Raw genomic sequence first — 23,616 nt, forward strand, 5'->3', positions numbered from 1 at the left:
AGAATCAGACAGTCTTCCCCAGTTGCCCTAGAAGAAAAGTCCCAAGGAGGACTTCTAGTCATGTTAGGGTACTGTGTCCATCCCTAAAGGAATCACCATGGCTAGGAAAATGGACCCACTGGTGGCTCAGGACTAGTCACGTATCCATTCCCACTGGGTAGCGATGGCACTGTCATCAGTAACCCTACTATAGGTAATGGAAGAGTAGGACGAACCAAGAGTAGGATGAGATCAGAAGAAAAGGTGTAGGGGAAAAAATAACAGCTACCTCTGTGTACCTACGGGCAAGCTTACTTAGTTGGAGCTAAGTTCAGGTGTGTTAGCTTTTCTGACAGTTTTTTCCCCTTTGGGTTTGGTCCCTTAGGTCTAGCAGGTCACTATTGGATATAATGACAAAATGGACTGTTTCATTGTAGTTCTAAAGAGGTTATAAACTACAGTTCTAACTGAAGTCCTTGATAGCCTTTAAAGGTCAACAGACCAAAATTATGCACAAGAATCTTGTTTTCATCTACATTTTCTGGGGAGAGGGTCCATAGCTTTCCTCACATTAAAAGGCTTCTGGTGAACCAAAAGATTAAGAAGACTCCAGTGTTTCTCAACGCGGGTACCAATGATATTTGGACAAGACAGTTTGTCATTGTGCAAGATGTATAGTATCTCTGGCCCATACCCCTTAAATGCCTGTAATACCCCAAACTTAATATTATAATCAACCCCTTCTACCACATTCCAACCACCTACAGTTGAGAAACAAGATGAGACTAGGAGTCTAGACTCAATGTTTCCTGCATGTTTTACATTTCCTCTCCCTTCTGGCACAGAATAACACTTTTTAAAAAAAACTTTTAACATCTAATTTCTAGCAGTCTCTATCACGGAATCTGGGATCCCATATTCATGAGCACAAAAAGCCTATTTTTCTTAGGAAGGTTCAGGTTCTGTCATATTTTAATGGTATGGACCTAATGTGAACTTAAAAATGCCTCATGTGAGGCAAACTAGCAAACAGCCAACTCCTGGGAGGTGCCCATCATTAGTCTAGCCTCCTTAGAGTTTTCTCGCAGGGTGATCATTTAATTTTTACTTTTGAAAGGACAAACTCACAGATGAAGTGTTAGTCTGAAAGGGATATCTTCAAGATCTAATAAATAAAACTGACCATTGAGCAGCATTTTTATAGATTACAGATCACTCTCTTGCATTTGACCTTGCAACAGCTTCAAAAAACAAGTTTGCCAATCTCCTCCTTTACAGATGAAGAAATTGAGGCTTCTAGGAATCAAGTGACAAGCTGATGATTACACAGCACTTTAGAGAAGGACTCGGGATTTCAACTGTGGGTCTTAGAACTTTAAAAGCCACCCTCCAACTCTCTACTTCCTCCCTGATGCCTCAAAACACTTTTAAAAGGAGGAAAACACCCTACTGGAACTAATCAGAGGGAAAGACTGGAAGTTCAAACGAGCCATAACAGAGCCTGTTAATCTGTTACCTAAATGAGTGCCGGGAAGGTGGGGTGGGGGTGGGGGGTTGACGCTTGTACATTTCACGCGCCCCACAACTGCACGTCTGAAATGTCAGGACAATCTCATTTGAACTCCCAGCCAACTGAGAAATTAAAAGCAGACGGTGACGACGCTGTTTTGTAACTTCGTGCGTTTTAAAATTAACCGCACCTTTCAAGTACCGCTTTAGATTAGAAGTGGCTAATTGGATAAAGGGGAGAGTCATCCAGATGGATGAACAGTATTGTAAAAGCCCAGATTGAGTTACGGGAAAGGAACAAACAAGAACACTTTCTACAGTACTGTTTTACTTACAAAGTGAAGGAAAGTTCCTCCACTCAGTTCCAAACCGAGGACAAGTTGATTTGTCGCAGCAGCGCTGGGAAGCATGTAGCCTGATAGAAAGTCTTCTTATTTTAAGGGAGGCTTGAAGGCTGAAACTTTTCAGTGTCAAAACCCTTTTTTAAAAAAAATAAGGACTTGGCGTGCCCTCGCGAATGTGTGAGCTGGGAGGAGGAGTGATGGTAGGAGAGCTGGGCTGAAGTCCGTTCTTATTAATATTAAATAGCCACGTCTGTACCGTTGAAGCAAGTGGCGAGAGAGGAGGGATAGGAGCTGCTGACATTGACAATGAATCCAAACAGGAGTTGCACTAGCGGTGTCTACCACGTTGCCTCTGCCCTCGCTTGGCCTTCTGGGAATTGTAGTTTTCGGGGCAGCGGCTTTCGTGGCAAGCCGGGAGTGCCCCGCCCGGTCGGGACTACAGATCCCAGGCGGCGCCGGGAAGCCGCCCCTCCCGCCCGGGTGCGAGTGTAAACTCCGGGCGCCTGGGTTGGCGGCCGCCGCGGGCCAGCGGGCTGAGCTCTGCACTGCGCGGGGGCGCACCGCTCGGGGGACCCAGGCCCCGCCACCTCCCCTCCGCCCCCAGGCTCGGTTCTCACTTTGGAGCAGTGGGAGGACGGGAAGCGGGAGCCATGCAGTCGGAATCGGGGATCGTGCCGGATTTCGAAGTCGGGGAGGAGTTTCACGAAGAGCCCAAAACCTATTACGAACTCAAGAGTCAACCCCTGAAGAGCAGGTGAGTGGTGACAGCTGGAGGGAGGCGCGGCCGGCGGCTAGGGAACCCCGCGCCTCCCACCCTGGGGCGACGAAAGCCGCTCGCCGGGGCTCTGGGACAAGGACCCCGTGCCCTTGCCCCGGGGCAGAGGGCGAACTGATCCCCGCAGTTGGGGGCCGCGACCGCTGGGTCGGTGCGCCAACGGGGTTCTCCGCCCAGGCGCACTTTGGGGGCGCGGCGGGCAGCCCGGGACGGGCCGCGCGGACGAGGGGACCCTCGGTTGGGGATACCAGCTGCTGAGAGCTGTTGGGGGCTGGGGAGTGTCGCGGCGCGGAGGTGGGGGAGGAGGAGCGCCGGGCCCGGACGCTGTCCGGATGGGAAGGAGGAAAAAGAGTTTCGAGTGAACCCTTTTCCTGAAGATCCCAGCGGGCTGAGCACTTGGAGAGGGAGAGCTTGGGGTGGATCGAGCGCGATGTTAGAGGGAAGCAGTTAGCTCCTGTGTGGTTGCCTCTTAGGAGTCCGACCACCCCTCTGGGAAAACCCGCCCCAGGCGGCCTCCAGGTGAGGTTTCCCAAGGCCCGCCCCTCACCTTCCTGGCCGCTGCACCCCAGCGCGGGAGGGGCGGGGGGGTGGCGAGCAGCGGGGGGGGGGGGGGGGCGTGTCTCCTCGTCCAGCTTGAACTCCCCGGGCTATAGGGTCCCGTTCAAATGCAGGCCTTCCCTGGAGGGGAAGAAGCTTTCAGATGGAGGGTTTGAGGAGTGTCCCCTGTTGGGCAGCGACAAGTGTTTAATTCTCTGGGGATTTAAAAAACTTTCTGGGAGAGGAATGAAGACATCTGCTGCTCTGGCGGCCCACCACCCCTAGTGCCCACTTCCTACGCTGGCTCCATTCCCACTCGTCCGTCGGAACGGGTTGGGTGTCTTCCTTTTTGTCTGCCCTGTGGCTACTCAGGACATTTCCAATGTTTACTAAGAGGGAGATGGTCATTTGAGGCCGTGAGTAGAGAGGGTTTAGTTCCACCTCTCTCAGTTGTGAGGTAAGATGAGGCTGTAACTGGAAGGTTCTGCAGTGCTTCTGCACCCTTCTCAGACCTTCCTTCCCGCCCCTCTCGGTGGGTAGGGCCTGGGTGAAGGGCCCTGGCTGGCAGAGGGGAGGAGGGTCCAGAAATCAGGGTGAATCAAGAGAGACAGCTGAATCAGGAGTGAGGTGGTGTGATCTTAGCTGCTGGGGCACATGGGTCTGGTACTTGATCCAGTGGAAAGTGTAGCCAGGTTTGCTTCTTTCACGGCTGTGTGAGAGTCTGAATCCACTTCGGGGAAGAAAATGTGGGAACAGTGCACGCACTGACTGGGTGGCTGAAGCAGCCTCTTGGCAGATGCTTAACAGAGATTGGAAGGAAACCTGTGCAGTTAGTTGCCTAAAACCAGCCTTTAGTTGATGGTTTCTCTTCATAATGGCTGTTTTGTGTGTGAGCCTAGATTGTGTGCATTGGGGGTTGGGGGTGTGGAGTAATAGTGTGTAAAGGGTATTGTTGGTTATGCTCATTGGGGCTTTATCTGCATTCGGCTGAAGGGACCAGTGTTTTACCGAGCAGTCTCTGCTTTTGCTTCTATAAGCAAATGCTTACATGGCCAGAATGAGGGTGTGTGTGTGTGTGTGTGTGTGTGTATGTGTGTGTGTGTGTGTGTGTGTGTGTGTGGTCCTGAAAGAAATAACCGGACTGTTTGGAACGTTTTTGATGGTAGCTGATAAATAATATAAATGAGTTTGAGAGAGCGAGGAAAATACCATCTGGAAAAACCCAAATGAATTTCATGAAACTCACGTTGGAGGATTTGGGGCCTGTTCTTTTTCAGAGTCGGCAAAAAAAAAAAAAAAAAAGACTTGCAAGGGTTGAATGTCCTCAGGAGCTAGCTTGCACGTGTAAGGAAAAATTCGGGGATGTGGGAAGCTCTGGCTTCACACGTTGAAGCTGGAAACAGGTGCGGGACAGAACTGGTGTGCAGAGGAAGGCTAAATTAAAAACGCTGTAAAACTTGTCTGTGGAGCAGACACATGCTCTTTGAAATAAACCAGTGAAATAAAATCTGTGAATAAATATATGGGGTTGGCAAAATTTCTGTATAGTACTGTTTTCCACAGTTGTCTAATGTACTGTCATCAACATCTGTTGTATGACTCTACAAGGGCTGCACGTTCAGGGCCTCCTCGTGGCTTTTTGTTGTTAAGTCTTTGCCGGGGCACCTCCCTTCTTTTAATTTTGCTTGGAAAAAGTTGAAATTGGAAGGTGAAGACTGCTGCAACTATTTTGTCTCTCAGTTTTATTTTCTGGATTGTCTCTTGGAGTTGAAAATATGTCTAGAATCTGCCCACTTGTCACCAACTCCTCTGCCTCCACTTTGGTTCAAACTGCCACCCGCCCTCGCCTGGGTGACTGTCTCTTACCTGGTCTCCTGCCTTCATCCTTACCCGCTTTCAGTGGTTTTTTCATACAGGAGCCAAAATGTTCCTGTTAAAACTGGTGTTCAACCTAGGGGTGATTTGCCCCCCACGGGTCATTTGGCAATGTCTGGAGACATTTTTGGTTGTTACAGTGGATGGGGGTTGCTACTGGCCTCTAGTAAGTAGAGGCCAGAGATGCTGCTAAACACTCTCCAGTACACAGGACAGCCCCACAATGAAGAATTGTCTGACCCCAAATTGTCACTGCCGAGGTTGAGAAACCCCGTGTTAAAATGTGTTACATCGGGCTTCCCTGGTGGCGCAGTGGTTGAGAGTCTGCCTGCCGATGCAGGGGACACGGGTTCGTGCCCCGGTCCGGGAGGAGCCCACATTCCACGGAGCGGCTGGGCCCGTGGGCCATGGCCGCTGAGCCTGCGCGTCCGGAGCCTGTGCTCTGCAACGGGAGAGGACACGGCAGTGGGAGGTTCGCATACCACAAAAAAAAAAAAAAAAAAAAGTTGTTACATCATGTTATTCTCTCCTCAGAACCCTCAAAACACTCCAGTAGCTCCTAATATCAGTAAAACTCGAGACCCTTAAAATGGTACCAGGCAGATTGTATGGGAAAGCTTCCTGTCTGCTCTCACTGTATCTCTTGCTGCCACTCTCCTGGCCCCCTCCGCTCCAGCCAGTGTCCTCACCATTCCCGGAATACTCCAGACCCTTCCACCTCTGGGCCTTTGTATGTTGCACTTGCTGACCCCTCTTTCTGTCTTTGTCCAGAGAGCAATAGCATTCGTTCCTTCCCCAACCAACTTCACATCTTCCTTTAAGTGTCATTCCCACCAAGCCTACTTGACCACGCTCTGCGCAGTGGCTCTCCCTCCAAACTCTCAGTCTTCCTCGCCCTGCTCTGTTTTTTTCCATAGTACTTACATTATAACCTAGTCTATACTTTTCTAATGTGTTACATTTATAATATGTTTCTCCACACTAGACTGCAGGGTCCAAGGGGGCAGGGACTTCTGTCTCTTCCTTGTTTACTGTCGTGTCCCCAGAGCCTAGAACAGAGTTTCTCAACCTCAGTGCTGTTGACATTTTGGACTGGATAGCTCTTTGATGTGGGGCTGTCCTGGGCATTGCAGGTTATTTAACAGCATCCCAGGCCTCCACCTGCTAGAGGCCAGTTGCTCCCTTCCCTCAGCTGTGACAACCAAATTCGTCTCCAGACACCACCAGTGTCCACGGGGGACAGACTCACCCCTGTTGCACGTTGACTGGCCTAGGACAATGCCTGGCACAATAGTGTTTTGTCGTTTGAATATGTGTTGCTTTCTCCCTTTGCATCCCGCTCAGGATGGGGTGTTTGGTTCTGGTTTCTTTTAAAATAGGTATCCACCAGGGTCTGTCCAAAGAGGAGTTTTATATTCTTCATTTGGGCTAAGCTCAGATGTGCAGGTGTTTGATGGGGAGAGACAGTTTCATTCCTAACCCAGACCTCCTGGCCATTAGGAGTGTGAAGCTGATGGATTTAGATGATGGGAACCCCCTTTTGTTCAGTGACTGGCAAAGCTGTGTCGTATGGTGGAAGACACACACTATGAGAAAAGGTTCTCGTGAAGTACTGTTGGCAGTTTGGTTCCTCCCCAAAGGTTTTTGAAACGTTTGTGTGTTCTCCTGGGAATGAGCCCTGAATGGTGGGTGGCAGAGGAAGAGTGCTGAATATGAGGGGGTGAACCCAGAATTCACACATTGGCACAGTCGGGTCGGGGTCAGATGTGGAACTGTTGAATGGGCTCCTAGCAGGGAAGGGACTCTCTGTAGGGCTTTGGGTCCTGAAAAAAAAACATTAAAAAAAATATGGTAGCATCTTTCAGGTTCATGGTTCTTTTGTTTCGTTTACGCAGTGCTAAATTCTGTGATTTTTAAGCTGCTAATGCCCTTTTCCTGGGCAGACTTCAGAATTGGTTTAATCTAATTCCAGTTTCTCCTCTACTCAAAGTTTTAATAATGGTTTAGATAATGGTTATTTAACTTCCCACAAATAAGAAATGGGAATGAAAGTGAGTATTAGGTTTATAATGGCAGGACGAGATACAGCAGTGGTTCCCAAATGCTGATTCAAAGAGGTGTGTGTGAAGCTGTCACAGGTTTGTGTCAAAATGACAAAGAAAAAGACTGTTGTGTCACATGCACGCTCACACACACGTATTTCTGTGTAAGGCTACTGTCATTTCTTGGACTTATTCTGAGATTTTTCCCTCCTGTCTTCCTACTAAACATACCCTTTTGTTTATGAAATGATAACCCATTCTTGGCAAGACAGAACTGTCCATCTTTTATTGATTTCTGAAAGTTTTCTTGATTTTTTTATCTGTCCAATCTGCAGGGAACTACTTTGCATGGAGATTAAGAGCATTGTTCTGGCATTTCTGTCTGTCCCTAACAAGCTGGGTGACCTTGGGGAGGCTAGGTGACCTTTAACCTCAGTTTCCTCATCTGGCAAGTGGGGACCTGCCTCCTAGGAGTCTTAAGGACATTAACTGTGATATTGGCTATGGAAAAGTATTAGCATGGTGCTGGGCACATGGTAAGTGCTCGGTAAATGTTAGCAGATGTTGTTCTTGTTGTTATTTCTTTATTACTTAACAGAGAGTCCTGACCTTCCAGAAGGTGTTCGCTTTTGGTTGACTCCGGCTTTCTTCTCTAAGGCCAGTGTTTTTATGCAATAAAATTACCCCAAGTTTGGTAAAACCCTTTTTGCTTTCCTCCTAATGAGGTGCTGCAGATAAATCTTTCGCATTTTATAATTTTGATCCGGTCCTTAACAGTTTCTTTATGCTGGTTAAAAAAAAAAAAACAGTTGTGGTGTCAGCACATACATACAAATTCATATTCAACATATATCTATTGAGTACATGCAGATTAATACCAATAAACCCAACTAACATTAACTGAGGCCACACTGTGTGCCAGCCTCTGTTCTAAGTGTTTGTATGTGTGTTAACTTAATCTTGCAAAACCCACATAAAATGATAATAATAAATGAGAAAAATAGTGTTAATTATAATTTTGAAAACAGGTAAAACTTATGCAGTGCTTACTACATGCCAGGAATGATTCTGAATATTTTACTTGAATTAACGCAGTTAATTCTCACTTCAACCTTTGGTGTATGTATTTTTATTATTCTCATTTTACAGAGAAGGAAACTAAGGCATAGCAAGTAGATGGGCCTGGATCTGGCTCTGGGCCCGTGCTCTCATGCGCTAGTCTGTGCTACCATGTGCAAGGCGCGGGGCCTGCCCATGGGGAATCATGCTGCACCTTCTCCAAAACTTGCCTCAGTGGGGTGAGGGAAAGAGAACATGTAGATCCAGCCAAACAAACAGGATGGAGTTTGATCACCGTGGGGCGTGGGCATCAGCAGTGGGAATTTAATAGAGGAAGGGAAATTGAGGCTCAATTTTGTCAGTGAATAAGGGTATTCAATTTGGCCTTGAAGGTCGAGCAGTACTCAAATATATGTCTTTATAACATTAAATAAAATGTTAGATGCCTTGGAAGGCATAAGCTTAAAACAGACTTTTAGGATTTCTGATTGCCTTTTATATTTCTAACCAGAATCCCAGCTCTTCCTTGTGGTCTTCGGGCACCTGGGGTGGCAGAGACTGGATGCATGTGCACAGGTTCAGAAGTAGCTGTGCTTAAGTGCTGTGCCCATGGCTTTGCCACTTAACTCCCGTGTCTGAGTTCAAGACAAGACGCTTAGCCTCTTGGAGTCTCGATTTCTTTACCTGTAAAGTGGGATCAGTAGAACCGTCCTCTTAGGGTTGGTGAAGTTTTAAAAGTGAGAAAACACATGTAAAAGTGCTTTGCAGGGTGCCTAGCACATGTTAGCAAGTAATATCAGTTCCTTCTCTTCTACTTTACCATGAGTGCAATTTTCCCCCTCCTCATACCAACAATAAAGCATGTACAGAATTATGTATCTGAAGCAAAATAGGCAAGATGGGGTTGCCTTAACCTGGCAGATGTTCAGATTTTATTATGCAGATTGCTTGTGTGGTATGATTAGATGGAAAACTTGATTAAAGTGGAATTCTAAGTGTTGGTTTTGTGTGTTATTGGAGATTTCCTTTTCCTGAGTACTACTATTTATAGAATTATTTAAGTGTATGTATGTGTGTGTGTTTTTAATTCCCTTTTGAGTTCTGCAGGGCAGTTTGCACAGGCTGATGTTTATATCTGCTCCAGTTGTGCAAGAAGTGGAAAATATCCTTTTTTTAGAACAGGTCACATGTGCTTACTGTCAGGAATAGGACCTCAGTGTAAAAAAATGTATCTTGGGACAAATCGAAGTTACTAAATTTCTGCTTCCAACTGCTTTGTTTCAGAACTGGCAGTATTAGGATAAATAATAGAGGGAAAAAAAACCTCTGGCTAAATGTTTTCTGTCATTTTTCAAGGACAGTAAGCGAGAGTTTCCTTTGTTTTGTGTGTTTGTGTTTTAAGTATAAAACGTACTTTGCTGTTAGGTCTGTCTCATCAAACTAAATTATAACAATGTGTTTGACTCATCTCCAAATATGCATTATTTGAAGAAGATAGTCCAGAAGGCAGGTCAAAGATAGTTAATGTAGTCACCACAGGCTTTTGATATTGTAAAGACAAATGTGAAGTTTATAAGGAGGATTTTGTGAGTCTGGTGAACGCTGTGTACTTGAGGGCAAGGAATTAAAGCAAGCCATGAAGTCTGCATCTTTCCTGAGGCAGCTGAGGGCTGAGGGTGAGAGGACCTGCAGGCAGGTCTGGGATCTCTGTTGAAACTCCCACACCTCTTTCTGTTCCTGAGGACTTGGGGAGGAGGACCAGGCTCCTCATTTCTCTAGGTTGGCTCTCAAACATGGCCTCCTTCTTTCTTTGCTGCGTCTTTCCTTCCGTGACCTTTCTTGCACATCATGAAGAATAAAGACGTACACCTTTGGAGTGTTTACACAGAAGTTGAACCGGGGCAGGCTGAGAGGGATGCAGTGCTTTGGGGAGTGGTGATACTGGTGAGAGAAAGACACACAAATATATAAATGGTACCTCAAAGTCGTGAGCCCCTGTTGTCTTCCCTAAGTCATTTCTAAAACGTCCCTCAGTTGCTTTCAGCAAAGGCAGTATCACTTTGGGGTCAGAAGGACCTAGATTTGTTTGTTTTTCTTCTCTTCCTTCCCTTCCTCCTTTCCCTCCCTCCTTGCAACACTTATTTATTAAGTGCCTATCGTGTGACAGCTTTTCGCCAGCTGTAGGGGATCAAAACTAGAACCAGACAGACTAGGTTCCTGCTAGTATGGTGCTCCTGTCTTGGAGGTGGGGGCATAGCTAATAATGAACTAAATAGATGAACAAGATAAGTTTTGGTGCTATGAAAACTAAATAGAATGTTATGGATAGAGTGTGACTGGGAAAGAAGGGGCTTTATTGGGTGGGTCTTTAGGAATGACCTCATGGAGGAAGTGATTTTGAGGCACTGAATGTCTGAGTTAAATGTGCAGATCTTGGTGATGTCGTTCATTAGCTGTGTGACTTTGGACAAGTTCACCAACCTCTCTGAACCTGAGTTCCCTCCTCTGTAAAATGGAGCAATAGCTACCTTGCAAGGGTGCTGTGAAGATGAAAGGTAATGCGTGTAAAGAGTTAACAGTAGGCTTGACCTTATAGTTGCTCAGGAAGACGCATAGGACTGGTTTAAGGTAATTTTAAGGTAATATATGAATAGTAGAAGAAGAAATGCAGGCATTAATCTTCCCCATAAGTGTTTATAACTTGGTCTTAAGTGTCTTCCCTAATGTCAAGTGAGTCAGAGATGTATACTTGTCTTCATAAATCTACCCCTGGACTAAACGTGGAGATGGGTCTTGATATTTTTGTTATCCTTTCTTTCCTCCAGGATCATCTTACTCGAATTGTCCCATTGCTCATCTCACTGTTGTTGCATTGAGATCATTCAGGTCTGAGCATACTTCCCTTATGTTTAGTTTAGGAATGATTTTTGGCTGCATTTTGAATTACTTTTTGGCACAAAGGAGAGGTCCAAGTCATCTAGGATTAAACAGTAAAACCTGAGATTGATTTCACCAAAGACGCACACCACAAACAAATGACCCATGTAGAACTCCTGACTCCCAGTCCTGTGTTTCAGCCCCTAGATCACACGCTTCCTGTCTACACTGATGTGAAAATGTCAGCATTGGTGCAGAAAGGAAAAGAAGCCTCTTCTCCCACACACCACTTCGCCCTTTCATTAACATTGACATCCACAGGCAATGGTGTGTTTTTAATTCGACCCTTTACGAAAGAAATCTTCAAAGCATTCGAATTTCAGTAGCTGTGTTCTTTGATTGAAGTGCCCACGGAGTGGTAACTTTCAAAAGGAAAAAATCTGGGTTGTGTGGGAACAAATATTTTAAATCCAAATGTAGTGAGTTGTAGGTTTAGGGAAGACACTGGTAGAATCATGTCTTTCTATAAGAAAATTGTGGGTTATTGAGCAATTTCAGGAAGGCATCTGTGGCCTGGGCCCTCCCCGCCCCCTCCCCAGAGTGGGATAACTTGCTGACTCATTCACACACATTCCCCTATTTTCCCATGTGGTCAAGGGCAGATGGGAAAGGTGGTTGTCCCCACTGGTGGGAGCATGTGTAGCTGTTGTTTGTAGGATAGGTTTTCCTTCTGGGAAGCTTAACTTGCTTTCATGGGAAGAAGATTTGAGGCAGAGAAGATTTATGTAGCCCGATGGTTAAGGTTGTATGTGAGATTAGGATAAAATAGACAGATAGGAATGCTGTATTTACTTCGGTACCTTTATTGTGATATGTTCCTAAATATTAACTGGTTCTAAAAAGCATGTTTTTCAAAACATACATTTTATTTTTATAACTGGTGATTTGAAACTTGGTGTAGGGAAGAGCACACAGAAATCCTAAAGATGATTTTCCTGTTTAATTTGGGATCTAGTACAATCCCCATGTAGTCTACCTGGGCACCTCAGTGAGATGTGGCCACCTTGTTCCTCTTGCGTGAGTCTGTCCCAAACAGCTGGAGATAGTATTCACAGACACACCAATATTGTAACAATCCCTTCTCCATCAAAAGGACTGGGTATATTTTTGTTCTATTTTTTTGCATTTGAAGTTTTTCACCAATGATGAAAAGGTATTATTTCAGGGTCAGCTTTGCTCTGTGGTATTACTAAGCCTGCATAATCACACCACCTAAATTTAGAATTTTGGCACCTCAGCCAATAGAACACTTTGCAACAAATTTATAATACTTGGGGCAGAGAATGACTATGAATAAACATTAAAATAGTATTGGCCAGTTAGGGTCATTTACTTTCAAGGGAAAAGGATGACATCCACTATACATTCTTGAAAATTCTATTTATTTTTCAAGGTAGGGTTTACAGTAGCTTATGTAAAACAGTCTCTAAAAATATAAGCAACTGGCACTATTCCTGGTGACATTCCAAATAAAAGTTGGCCCGTTTGCTGCAAAGAAGTGTGCTTGGAGAGTAACTTGGAGAGATTGGCCACTGGCTTGTGGTGTATTGACAATCGGTGGGTAGACTTTTTGGAACCACATCTTGCATCACCTTGGCATGGTCATTAATCCACTGGTCTTCAGGTAGATAAACACTAATCATGTCTTATCTAGATAAAGGCTAGTTGTATAAATGCTAAACAATGGGGTCTTGGAATGCAATTCTAATGATACTGATTGTGTGTGGATGATTCAGAAATGAATGAGAGAGAGGATTTGATGGTGCTTGCTTGGTCATAGTGTCATAGTCACTAAGATGCATGCTTTAATGGTAGGGGGCTGAGTGGCAAGCACAATGAATTGGGATTTGTTTCTGGGGTCAGCGATGCACAGGTCACTCTGCTGGCTTAGGGTATCCCTCTTTCTCACTCTTGGGTTCATATACCTGACATCTTTCTCATCAGATCTCACTGGCAGCCAGCTTCCCTTTCCTTATGCATTTCCCCTAGTGGACAGTAGAGGAAATGTATTTGGCCTGCCTGTAGTCACTTTTCCAAATTATTATAACAACCCCTTCCCACATGCTTAGCCCACGTGCTTGAGTGTCATGGCTTTGGGGTGGAGAATTTGACACAGACTTAGCTACTCTTCTGTATCACAGGGATTGCTTTCAGGGAGTTACATGTTGACTAATGTCACGCATCCCAGGGATTTGCTTGGGTGCTAACAGAAAGAGAGTCTCCCTTTTTTTTTTTTTTTTTGCGGTACACGGGCCTCTCACTGCTCTGGCCTCTCCCGTTGCGGAGCACAGGCTCCGGACGCGCAGGCCCAGCGGCCATGGCTCACGGGCCCAGCCGCTCCGCGGCATATGGGATCCTCCCAGACCGGGGCACGAACCCGTATCCCCTGCATCGGCAGGCGGACTCTCAACCACTGTGCCACCAGGGAGGCCCTCCCTTTTTTTTTTTTTCAGTACGTGGGCCTCTCACTGTTGTGGCCTCTCCCGTTGTGGAGCACAGGCTCCGGACGCGCAGGCTCAGCAGCCATGGCTCACGGGCCTAGCCACTCCGCGGCATGTGGGATCTTCCTGGACCGGGGCACGAACCCGTGTCCCCTGCATCGGCAGGCGGAATCTCAACCACTGCGCCACCAGGGAAGCCCGAGAGTCTCCCTTTATTTCCGTTGATCTTGAACTTGGGAAGGTGTTGTGCTTGAGAATAAAGCCTTATCTTGGAGGCAGAGAAAAATGAAATCCTTGTATTGGGTTAATGTTAGTTGCTATAACAAAGTGGCAGGTGATAGTCACATAGGTAGTAGTTCCTGGTTGGCAGACAGCTTTCCTCCGTATGACAAATCAAGAACCCAGGCTCCTTCTATCTTCTGGTTCTGCCATTGCCTAGAACCCTGGCATCTTTTGTGTCTGGTGGTGGAAAGGAAGAGGAGAAGGCACAACTAAGGTCCCAAAGTGACAGGCATCACTTTTGCTCACATTCTTTCAGCAAGGACCAGGTTCATACCGAGATCTGGGTGCAGGGGTGGGAACTGGGGAATAGAGACCCCAGCTGGGCATCAACACCACTGTCCTAGGAAAGAGAACACCCTTCTGATGGATAGCTAACCTTCATTGCCATGGTCCTAGTAGTAGGGTTTTGGCTTCTGGATCAAGTTGTGCCTATCTTTGGTTAGGTTTATCCTTGGAATTTTCTGTTATTTTATCAATAAATTCTTTATCTGAGTAAATACGGTTAATTTGGATTTTCTGCTACCTGAGGGGGCGCTGCCGGAGCTGATCCGTTCCCAGAATCCCACCTCTATGCAGTGCTTCCTATTCCAAGTTCATGGATTAAATCACTGCCCCACTTCCCAACAGCAACAATACATCCGTCACTACCACCACCACCTTAGAGCAATGGTTTTCAAAATGTGGCCCGCAGACCAGCAGCTTCAGTGTCACTTAAAAACTTGTTTGAAATGCACATTCTCGGACCCTACTCCAATGCCTCCTGAATCGGAAACTGTTGGTGGGGAGTCCCAGCTGTCTGTGTCTTTTAGCAAGCCCTCCAGGAGATGCTGATGCACACTCAAGTTTGCAAACTACTTTCCTAATGCTTTTACCATAAATCCTTTGTCTCCACATTAAATTGTTCCTGTTTTGGAATGAAAAATATCCTGGATTGGAGTGTATTTCGTAAAAAATGCCGTGTTGCTTGTTATGGTCAGGCTAGAGATGATCATTGATAATAATCGCTCACTGATTAAAAAAAAAAAGGAAAATCCCCTCTAGAAAGTTAGCTATCAGGTTTAGGTTAATGAAACCAGGTAGGATGCTTGGTTGTCCAGATGTGATCTCTAAGAGACTTGGAGTTAAGCTAGCTGTACTACCATAAGGAGCCCTGGCCCAGATCTTGGAGGGTTGTAGTTTAATGGAGACTCACAAAGTGTGAAACTTGAAGCACACTGCAGTCACTTGACTGAATGATTTGATGGAGAAACAGGGTAATGGTGGTTATGAGTGTGCCCACATGACCAAATTGTTTTTCACAAAACTTCTGCTGAATAAAATTTGAAATATGACTGTCAGCCTGTTTTCCCCTCTTAATGAATTCCAGACAGTTTGTAGAGTGTGGGAGCTTCCAAAACAGAGGGGCGGGGTGACTGCGACCAGGCAGCCTCTGTTTTGTCACATGTTAGGGTGTCCTGACATAACAGATCGTCCCCCTCATCCTGAGTCTCACCAGGCCATCCTCATTTCAGGTGGAGAGGAAAGGGCAGGGTCAATGTTGTATCAGACAAGTAGGACCTATAGGGCAGTTCCGGACTCCTTACTCACCAGGAAATTCAGCCTACTCTTATTTTTAATCCACTAAAACCCAAGCATTTTTATTTTTATTCTTTTCCTTTTGCTGCATGCTGACCTTCTCCAGACAAAAAGCCCTGATGCTTTTTGGCAAAGAATCTGTTCTTATTGTAAACTGGTTAAGGGCTCTAACCAGTCTAAGAAGTCTAGAGTTCTGGGTTTAACCTTCAGAGAGAAGAAGGATTTTTAACTTAAATTTCAATTTGACCACTTACTAGTTTTTCTCTCTTTGGGCAAGTTATTCTAGTAGCCTCTATTTCAACAGAGGACTAAGTGGGGTGAGTGGATAATAGTATGATCTAAGTCGTAGTTAGTTGTGTGGATTAAAAGAAATACTTGTGTAAAATCCTCAGGCCGAAGCCTTGGCTCTTGTGCTCATAACCGGGCCCTCATTCTGATTCCATCTTTGCCCACAGCACCAACAGGGTTTTTGACTTGAAATGACTTTTTAGTTTTAGACCCTGTCATTAAGAGAAAACGACTCAAAGGCAATCAGCAGGATACAAGAGGGTCCATAGAAGAGAAGGGAAGTAGGGCCAGATCATCCCTCGGTTGGATGATCAACAGCAGGACCTTTGCGAGTGGATGCAGATCAGATAATGATGAACTTTGGGATGCCTAACAGGGAAGTATTTAAAGACAGCACATGCTATTTACAGGTAAGGCATTACTTTTGTTGCCAGAACAGTCTTTGTCTTTATCAACATGTTTCCTTTCATCGTAATGATAGACTATAGCTAGGTGGAGGAATAAATAATAAGATGCACTAATTGGGGTTTCACAACACCATGCAGGGTAGAAGCCGAGCTCCACGGCTGTGTCCACACGGGCATCTGTCATTCCTAACTGTCACGTTTGAACTTGGCCTGTAGTGAGTTCCTGCTTTATCTTTTCACATTTCACAAGACAGCCTCATTATACAATTATCTCTATGCAGTATAAGCCATAATACTCTGTGTTCTTGAATCTCAAAATCTTTATATCTTTCACTCTTCTAGGAGTTTTCCTTCCTAGTAGCACTGCGTAGCAAGGCTGGGTACCCACACCAACACGACAGCTTGCTTTTCTTTTCTGTTTTCCAGCTTTATTGAGGTATGATTGACAGACAAGAACTGGGTATATTTCAGGTGTATAACTTGATGCTTTGGTATACATATACATTGCGAAACGATCACCGCAATCAGATGACATGCTTTGCTTGAGCCTCGCAAAATTTCTCCCCCAAACCTGTGGCTAAACCGATCCCTGGAAAGCAGAAAGGGGGATTAGCTTGAAGAGCCACCATCTTTCTTAGAAGGAAAATTCCCATTATCTTGCACACATAAGTGGATGTCTTCATCAGTTACAGCTTACGAGGCGTACCACGCGTTACCTGGGTAACAAGGGCCCCTGCCTCACTGGCTGGCTGGGAAGATTCAGTAAGGTAATGAGAGTACTACCTGTGGTAAGGGCGCAGCAGATGCTGCTGCCCTAATTACCGCTCCACCTGCTGCTGTGCCTGCATTACTGCTGCTCTCTGCCTGCTACTGTACCCAAGGGCTACTCCTGGTGCCATTGCCATTAGAATTCAGGGGTTTACATAAGAATGAAAGAAGTGGTTCATCTTTGTAGGTGCTGCTGACGCTACCATTGTTTTGTCACTGTTAAGTACATATAGTCAGTTCTCACAACCCACCATATAGTCAGTTCTCATACGTTTGGGGTTTATGCAGTGAGTTTTCAAACCTGGACTTGGACTTGGCTGTCACCCAGCAGTCTTCTGGACCACTTCCTCCAGCTCTCAGCTGTTGTGTGCAGAGGGGTGGGAACTAGTTTGATTACCAATTAATGGGAGACATTTTCTACCAGAAACCATACATATATTCATACAAGCACCTACAGGATTCTCAAAACAGTATTTTTCAGAGTATCTTCAGCTTTTCTGTGGTATTGTCCTGACTAATTGAAATTTGGTTCTTGGCTAAACAGTTCCTTTCCTGAGTTTTATAACGAAACAGGGAAAATGACAGTTTCCCTCTTTCCATGTAATTGAAACACCCCTGCCTCCTCCACACACACAGAGGTGAAAGACAGGTAGAGTTAGATGCTTTAGGGTGAGATCCAGTGTGCTTGGGGAACTCAGGAGCACAGGACAGAATGAAGCCTGAGAAGGATGGTCAGTCAGAAGACTGACCATTCTTCTCAGGCTTCACACCACCCAGTGTGATGGGTTTGTGAGCTCTGTGTTTTTGTGAGAGAAGAGGATCAATCAGCTGTGCAGGCTGGAGTTAGAATGAAGATACCCATAGCTCAGGGAAGAGGAAATGGACAAGGCAGTTTGGGGAGTTTTCAGAGTAGATTTATTTCTCGGATGTCTCAAGAGGTGGACGTGAAGAGATCTAACTCTCCCTCTTATTTTTTCAGAGTCATGGTTTGGGAACTATTTGGAAGATCCTTCGGTAAATTTTCCTTGCCTATGAGGTAGAATGATGTTCAGTAAACACTTATTGAGTCTACTGTGGAGTCAGGAGATAATGGTGAACAAAAAGGGTCAACCGTAAACTGCCATTGCTTTTGGCAGATGGGTGGCTGCCAAGGGCTGGCACGAAACCCAGTTCAGGTCATCGAGGGCTAGAGGAGCTCTTTCTGGGGAAAGAAAAGAGCCCAGTTGGTTGTCACATCAGTTACCCTGTGAAAGAAATACATTTAAGTGATTTATTTATTTATTAAATAAGAGTAGTATGTTATTTAATCCAGTACATCCAAAATAATTCCAAGTCAAAATGTAATCAATATAAAAATTATTATTATTTTTATGGAGGTATAATTGACTTATAACATTATATTAGTTTCAGGTACACAATGTAGTGATTCAATATTTGTATACTGTATATTTATATATTGTCATGTATATTGGGAGATGATCACCACAATAAATCTAGTTAATATCTGTCACCATACAATAGTTACAAAATTTTTTCTTCTTGTGATGAGAACTTTTTAAAGATTTATTCTCTTGGTACCTTTCAAATATGCAATACATGATTTTTTGTTTTCTTCTGATTTTTATTTAAAAAATTATTTTTTAAAAATTGAAGTATAGGTGATTTACAATATTATATTAGTTTCAGGTGTATAGTATTGTGATTCAGTATTCCTACAGATTATACTCCATTAAAATTTATTGCAAGATAATGGCTATAATTCCCTGTGCTATGCAGTATATCCTCGTTGCTTACTGCAATACACTATTATTAACTATAGTCACCATGCTGATTACATTCTCATGACTTATTTATCTTATAACTGGAATTTTGTATCATTTGAGTGCCTTCAGTCTTTTGCCCACCCCCAATCCCTGCCTCTGGCAATCACCATTCTGTTTTCTGTATCTATGAATCTATGAGCTCCTTTTTTTTTAGATTCCACATATAAGTGAGATCATATATAATGTAAGAGATCATGTATAGTGTAAGGGAGAATATATTTTATACTGATATTCACTGAATACAGCCTTTAGCTCTTACCTTGTTTGAAGGCTTATTTAAAAAATAATGTGTATTTTAAGAAATCAAGCATCTTTTACTTATATTGGGTTGGCCAAAAAGTTCCATAACATCTTATGGAAAAACCCGAACGAGCTTTTTGGCCAGCCCAATACATAGTTTGATAGGTAATATTTATTTGATTGTCTGTTATTCCTCACTTGAAAGAGGCCCTACAAGAACAGGGAAGTTGTTAGTTCCCTGGGCATCTCTAGGATCCAGTATAGTGAGTGTCTATATATATTTCTTGAATAAAGAGTGACCAAAATGAGTGAAGTGTTTCTGGTGTGCCAGAAGGGATCAATAACTTTGGGGAATTCTGTTAAACTCTATCAGGAAAATGTGTATGAAAATATCTTGACCTTTTTTCTTACTAACTGTGGACCCTTGTACAGGTTTTTTGAACCTCAGTTTTCTCACCTAAAATATGAGGGTAATAGTATTTTCTTCTTGGAATAGCTGTGAAGATGATAGAAGATTATGTGCACATGCCTAGTAAATATAAAATGCTCAATACAGTAAGTTAGTAGGGGCACTAATTGTAGTTACTACTATTGGTGCTAGGAGATGAAATAAACATACAGTCAATTTCTGTTGTTTGTGGTAGTACTGTTCTATGAAGTCACAATGAACATTTAATTTGGAACAGGGTTAGGTTCCTGCAAGCCTGTGGTCATAGCGTATTTGTCACCCGATTGATACATAACCTTGTTTTATGTGTGTTTCTGTTTAAAGACACTTTATTTAACAATTACTGACTCATTAACATTGAACTCATGGGCAACAGCACTGTAAGTCATGTCAGGGAGCTTATCTGGCACTTGCGCTTTTCTCGGTGAGGCACCTCACAGCCGTCTCATGCTCAGCAACACTAGACTGCACTTCAGCACTAGGTAGGCTTGGAGGTCGTCAGTAAAGTCACCAACAAAAAAATACAAAAATGCAAAAAGCATAGCACAAAATGGACACCCCCCCCAAAGGACACTTGTTTACCATGTGAAAACTGAAACAAGGAGAGAGAGCATCACCTTGTTTGACCTCAGTTGGGAATGCATGTTGTGGGTGGCTCAGATCTCTCACTTCTCTGTCCACAAATGACTGTAAAAATGCTACATATATTAATTTTGGGGTTACAGATAAATTTTAGTGATAGGTAAATTTGAAAATAGGGAATCCACGAATAATTAGGGTTGACTGTATTCAAACTTGTTTTCTTGTGCCTGTCTTTCTCTGACAGTTCTTTGTCTGAGCTAAAAAACATGCTCACTAGGGAAAACATTTTTAAACACTGTCTGCATCAACATTGTTGTGGACTATACATGAAGCCACAATAATCAAGCTTTTCCAGATACCCAATCTTCTATTTTTACGAGTTTATTTGCCAATAAAAATGACCCATCAGGCTTCCCTGGTGGCGCAGTGGTTGAGAGTCCGCCTGCCGATGCAGGGGACACGGGTTCATGCCCTGGTCTGGGAAGATCCCACATGCCGTGGAGCACCTAGGCCTGTGAGCCATGGCCGCTGAGCCTGAAAAATGACCCATCAAAAAAAAAAAAGGCCCATCACTTCCAGATCTTTAAAGTTGAATGGGGCTGTTCAGATATGTTACTCTTTATTTTGGCATAATTTCTACTGTTCTTTAGAAGGTGGAGAGTGAGAATGGGGACCTGGGAAAAGAGCACAGAGAAATTGTGGGGATCACTGCCGAAGAATCCAGCAGAAAGCAGTAAAATGGCTTAGAAATTTTGGTTCAGGCAGTTTTTTTGTTTTTTTTTTTGCGGTACGCGGGCCTCCCACCGTTGTGGCCCCTCCCGCCGTGGAGCACTGGCTCCGGATGCGCAAGCTCAGCGGCCATGGCTCACGGGCCCAGTCGCTCCACGGCACATGGGGCACGTGGGATCCTCCTGGACCGGGGCACGAACCTGCGCCCCCCCGCATCGGCAGGTGGACTCTCAGCCACTGCGCCACCAGGGAAGCCCTGCAGGCAGTTTTTGAAGTAACCAGGCTCAACTTACTCATGGCCTAGAAGATAAAGGTGATGTTTTTGACTTCTCAGTGTATTGGAAATTAGCATATTATAATTATAAGCCTAGTCATTATTGTAAACGTTAACTGAGTACTTGTTTAGAGTGCTTGGAATTCTTTTAGGAAGGAAGGAAGAAAAGAATTGTTTTCAGTAGGTCCAGTAGTTTCGAGTGACATAGCAGATACATCATACAATTTAATAACAACAAAGAAAAACAAACAACAACAGTAATAACAGCAACACCTAGCATTTCAGAGTCCTTACTACAGGCTGTGTCTTGTGTTAGTGCTTTAATTTCTTCTGCATTTTGGAAACCGAAACCCACTGGGGTTAAAGTGATGAAAATGATAGAATATTGGAGTTAAAGTATTGAAAGTTGCATCTTTTTCTGCCTTGCATCTGTACCTTTTGCATTTTCATAACGTATCCTGGTGTATTATTAAAAGAATGGCTTCTTCATTTGAAGCAACATGGAGGGACCCTAGAGATTGTCATACTGAGTGATGTAAGTCAGACAGAGAAAGGAGAAATATTGTATGATATCGCTTATATGCGGAATCTAAAAAGAAATGATACAAATGAACGTATTTACAAAACAGAAACAGACTCACAGACTTAGAGAACAAACTTATGGTTACCAGTGGGGAAGGGTAGACGGAAGGGATAGTTTGGGAATGACATGTACACACTATTATATTTAAAAAGGATAACCAACAAGGACCTACTGTAGAGCACAGGGAACTCTGCTCAATGTTATGTGGCAGCCTGGATGGGAGGGGAGTCTGGGGGAGAATGGATACATGTATATGTATGGCTGAGTCGCTTTGCTGTGCACCTGAAACTATCACAACATTGTTAATCGGCTATAGTCCAATATAAAATAAAAAGTTAAAAAAAATAAAAAGAATGGCTTCTTTACTTTGTATGTGTATGTATATGTGCATGTGTGTGTGTGTCTGTCTGTCCATCTGTCTTAGTCCTGGGATAAGGAGGGTACCTATGTAATTTTTTTTTTTTTCAGATTTTTCCTGTGTTAGAAAAGTCAAGAAGCTGAAACAGCAGGAATGAATAACTCAGATCTAGTTGAATTACAAACATATTAAGACACGTACTAGGTACATTTCAAATGCTTTGTATATTTAATTCTGTGAGGTGGGCAGGATCCCATTTTAAAAGAAACTGAGGCTGCGCCATCATAAGTCACTTGCCGAAGGTCATTCAAATAAGGGTGGAACCAAGACTTAAACTGGAGGACTGTCTAACTTCAAAGCTTACCTTCTTATCTGCCCTACTGAAGTGGTTACTGTATATATTGGGGCATGGAGTGGGGAGGCAGGATAGGAAGAGATCAGGGGCAACAACTCATGTTGATTTTGGAATAGAAAGAGGACTAGGTGTCTGATGAAGTAAAGGGAGACTCTGGGTACGGTTGAACATCTTAATCCAAGATAAATAGATCTATTAAAGGTGCTCACAGAGTGCTTGGCTGAATAGTCCTTTGTTTTCAAAGCTGTTTCTGATGATTTAAAGGAGATAGGCTGTGAAGACTTCAAGAGAGGTAGCAAAAGGTGGGACGGTGGATGCTTAATCATTCACAAGCGTGTGGTATTAAGTTATAGATTTTCCTCATTCCTCTTTAAAGATCTTTTTTTTTTTTCTTCTGGTACGCGGGACTCTCACTGCTGTGGCCTCCCCCGTTGCGGAGCTCAGGCTCAGCGGCCATGGCTCATGGGCCCAGCCGCTCCGTGGCATGTGGGATCTTCCCGGACCGGAGCATGAACCCGTGTCCCCCGCATCGGCAGGCAGACTCTCAACCACTGCGCCACCAGGGAAGCCCCATTAAAGATCTTTGAATGGCCCTAGTTGGTGACATCAAGAAGTCTTGTCTACATACCCATCCTTGTGGGCTACCGTTGAACATGTAGCTCCTAACCTCTTGATGTTTTCCATTCATCTCTATTTTTCCCCTCTAACCTGAGTTGTTAATTGCTTTTCATGTATGTCTTTATGAAGTCGTAGCCAGTCTATTACATTCTGGACTGTTTATCTTTGAATGCCAAAGGTCTTGAAACATCATAATGTTGTGTAATAAACATAACTTCTGCCTTGACATTTGGGCGTTAAGGACATTAGTCATTGCAAAGTATTGAGTTAAATATTTTCAATAATAGGATATAAGGATCTAATAGAGAGGGAGAAGTTATAAAAATACTAGATGGTGGCTTTAACGATGAGCCGTATATATACTCAGTGGGTTCCAGCAGTGATAGGTTAGACATTCACCGAATGAATGTAAAGGCATTCTTATTTTTTATTAGTGGGAAAGGAGAAAGACCAACACAAATAAAAAACAACACTTAATTCTCATGCCTACTAAGAAAAATGTAAACCATTTGAGTTTTCAATGCTCCTGCTCCTGATTTACTACCTCACATGCATCTTTAGCTGCCACGAGAAAAGTTGGAGATTTCCATGAGATATTATCAATAGGGACTCCTGGGCTGCGTCTTGTCAGGAAGCCCTTAGTCTTTCAATGATCTGTTTTTTGTAGAGCATCCATCAGGTCATCCTCTGCAAGACCATCAGAGAGCCAGGGATTTCCTGAGCGAATGAACGAGGTGGGTCTTTACTTGTGGAGTTGATTTTATGAAGAGTTTTGGTCAGCATTAATC

At 44.1% G+C, this 23,616-nt stretch overlaps 1 protein-coding gene across 6 annotated transcripts in view; it reads left to right on the forward strand.

Moving 5' to 3' along the window:
* The first annotated feature begins 2,338 nt into the window (after positions 1–2,338).
* Positions 2,339–23,616, forward strand: part of MITF (melanocyte inducing transcription factor) — a 226,576-nt gene continuing 205,298 nt past the window's right edge. For all 6 annotated transcript variants that reach the window (XM_060109998.1, XM_060110000.1, XM_060110008.1 and 3 more), the window contains exon 1: positions 2,339–2,586. In XM_060109998.1, coding sequence (XP_059965981.1) covers positions 2,483–2,586 — 104 coding nt within the window. In that variant the 5' untranslated portion in view covers positions 2,339–2,482. The remainder of the gene's footprint in view (positions 2,587–23,616) is intronic.

This window comes from Mesoplodon densirostris, chromosome 10 (assembly GCF_025265405.1).
Source record: "Mesoplodon densirostris isolate mMesDen1 chromosome 10, mMesDen1 primary haplotype, whole genome shotgun sequence".
NCBI lineage: Eukaryota > Metazoa > Chordata > Mammalia > Artiodactyla > Ziphiidae > Mesoplodon > Mesoplodon densirostris.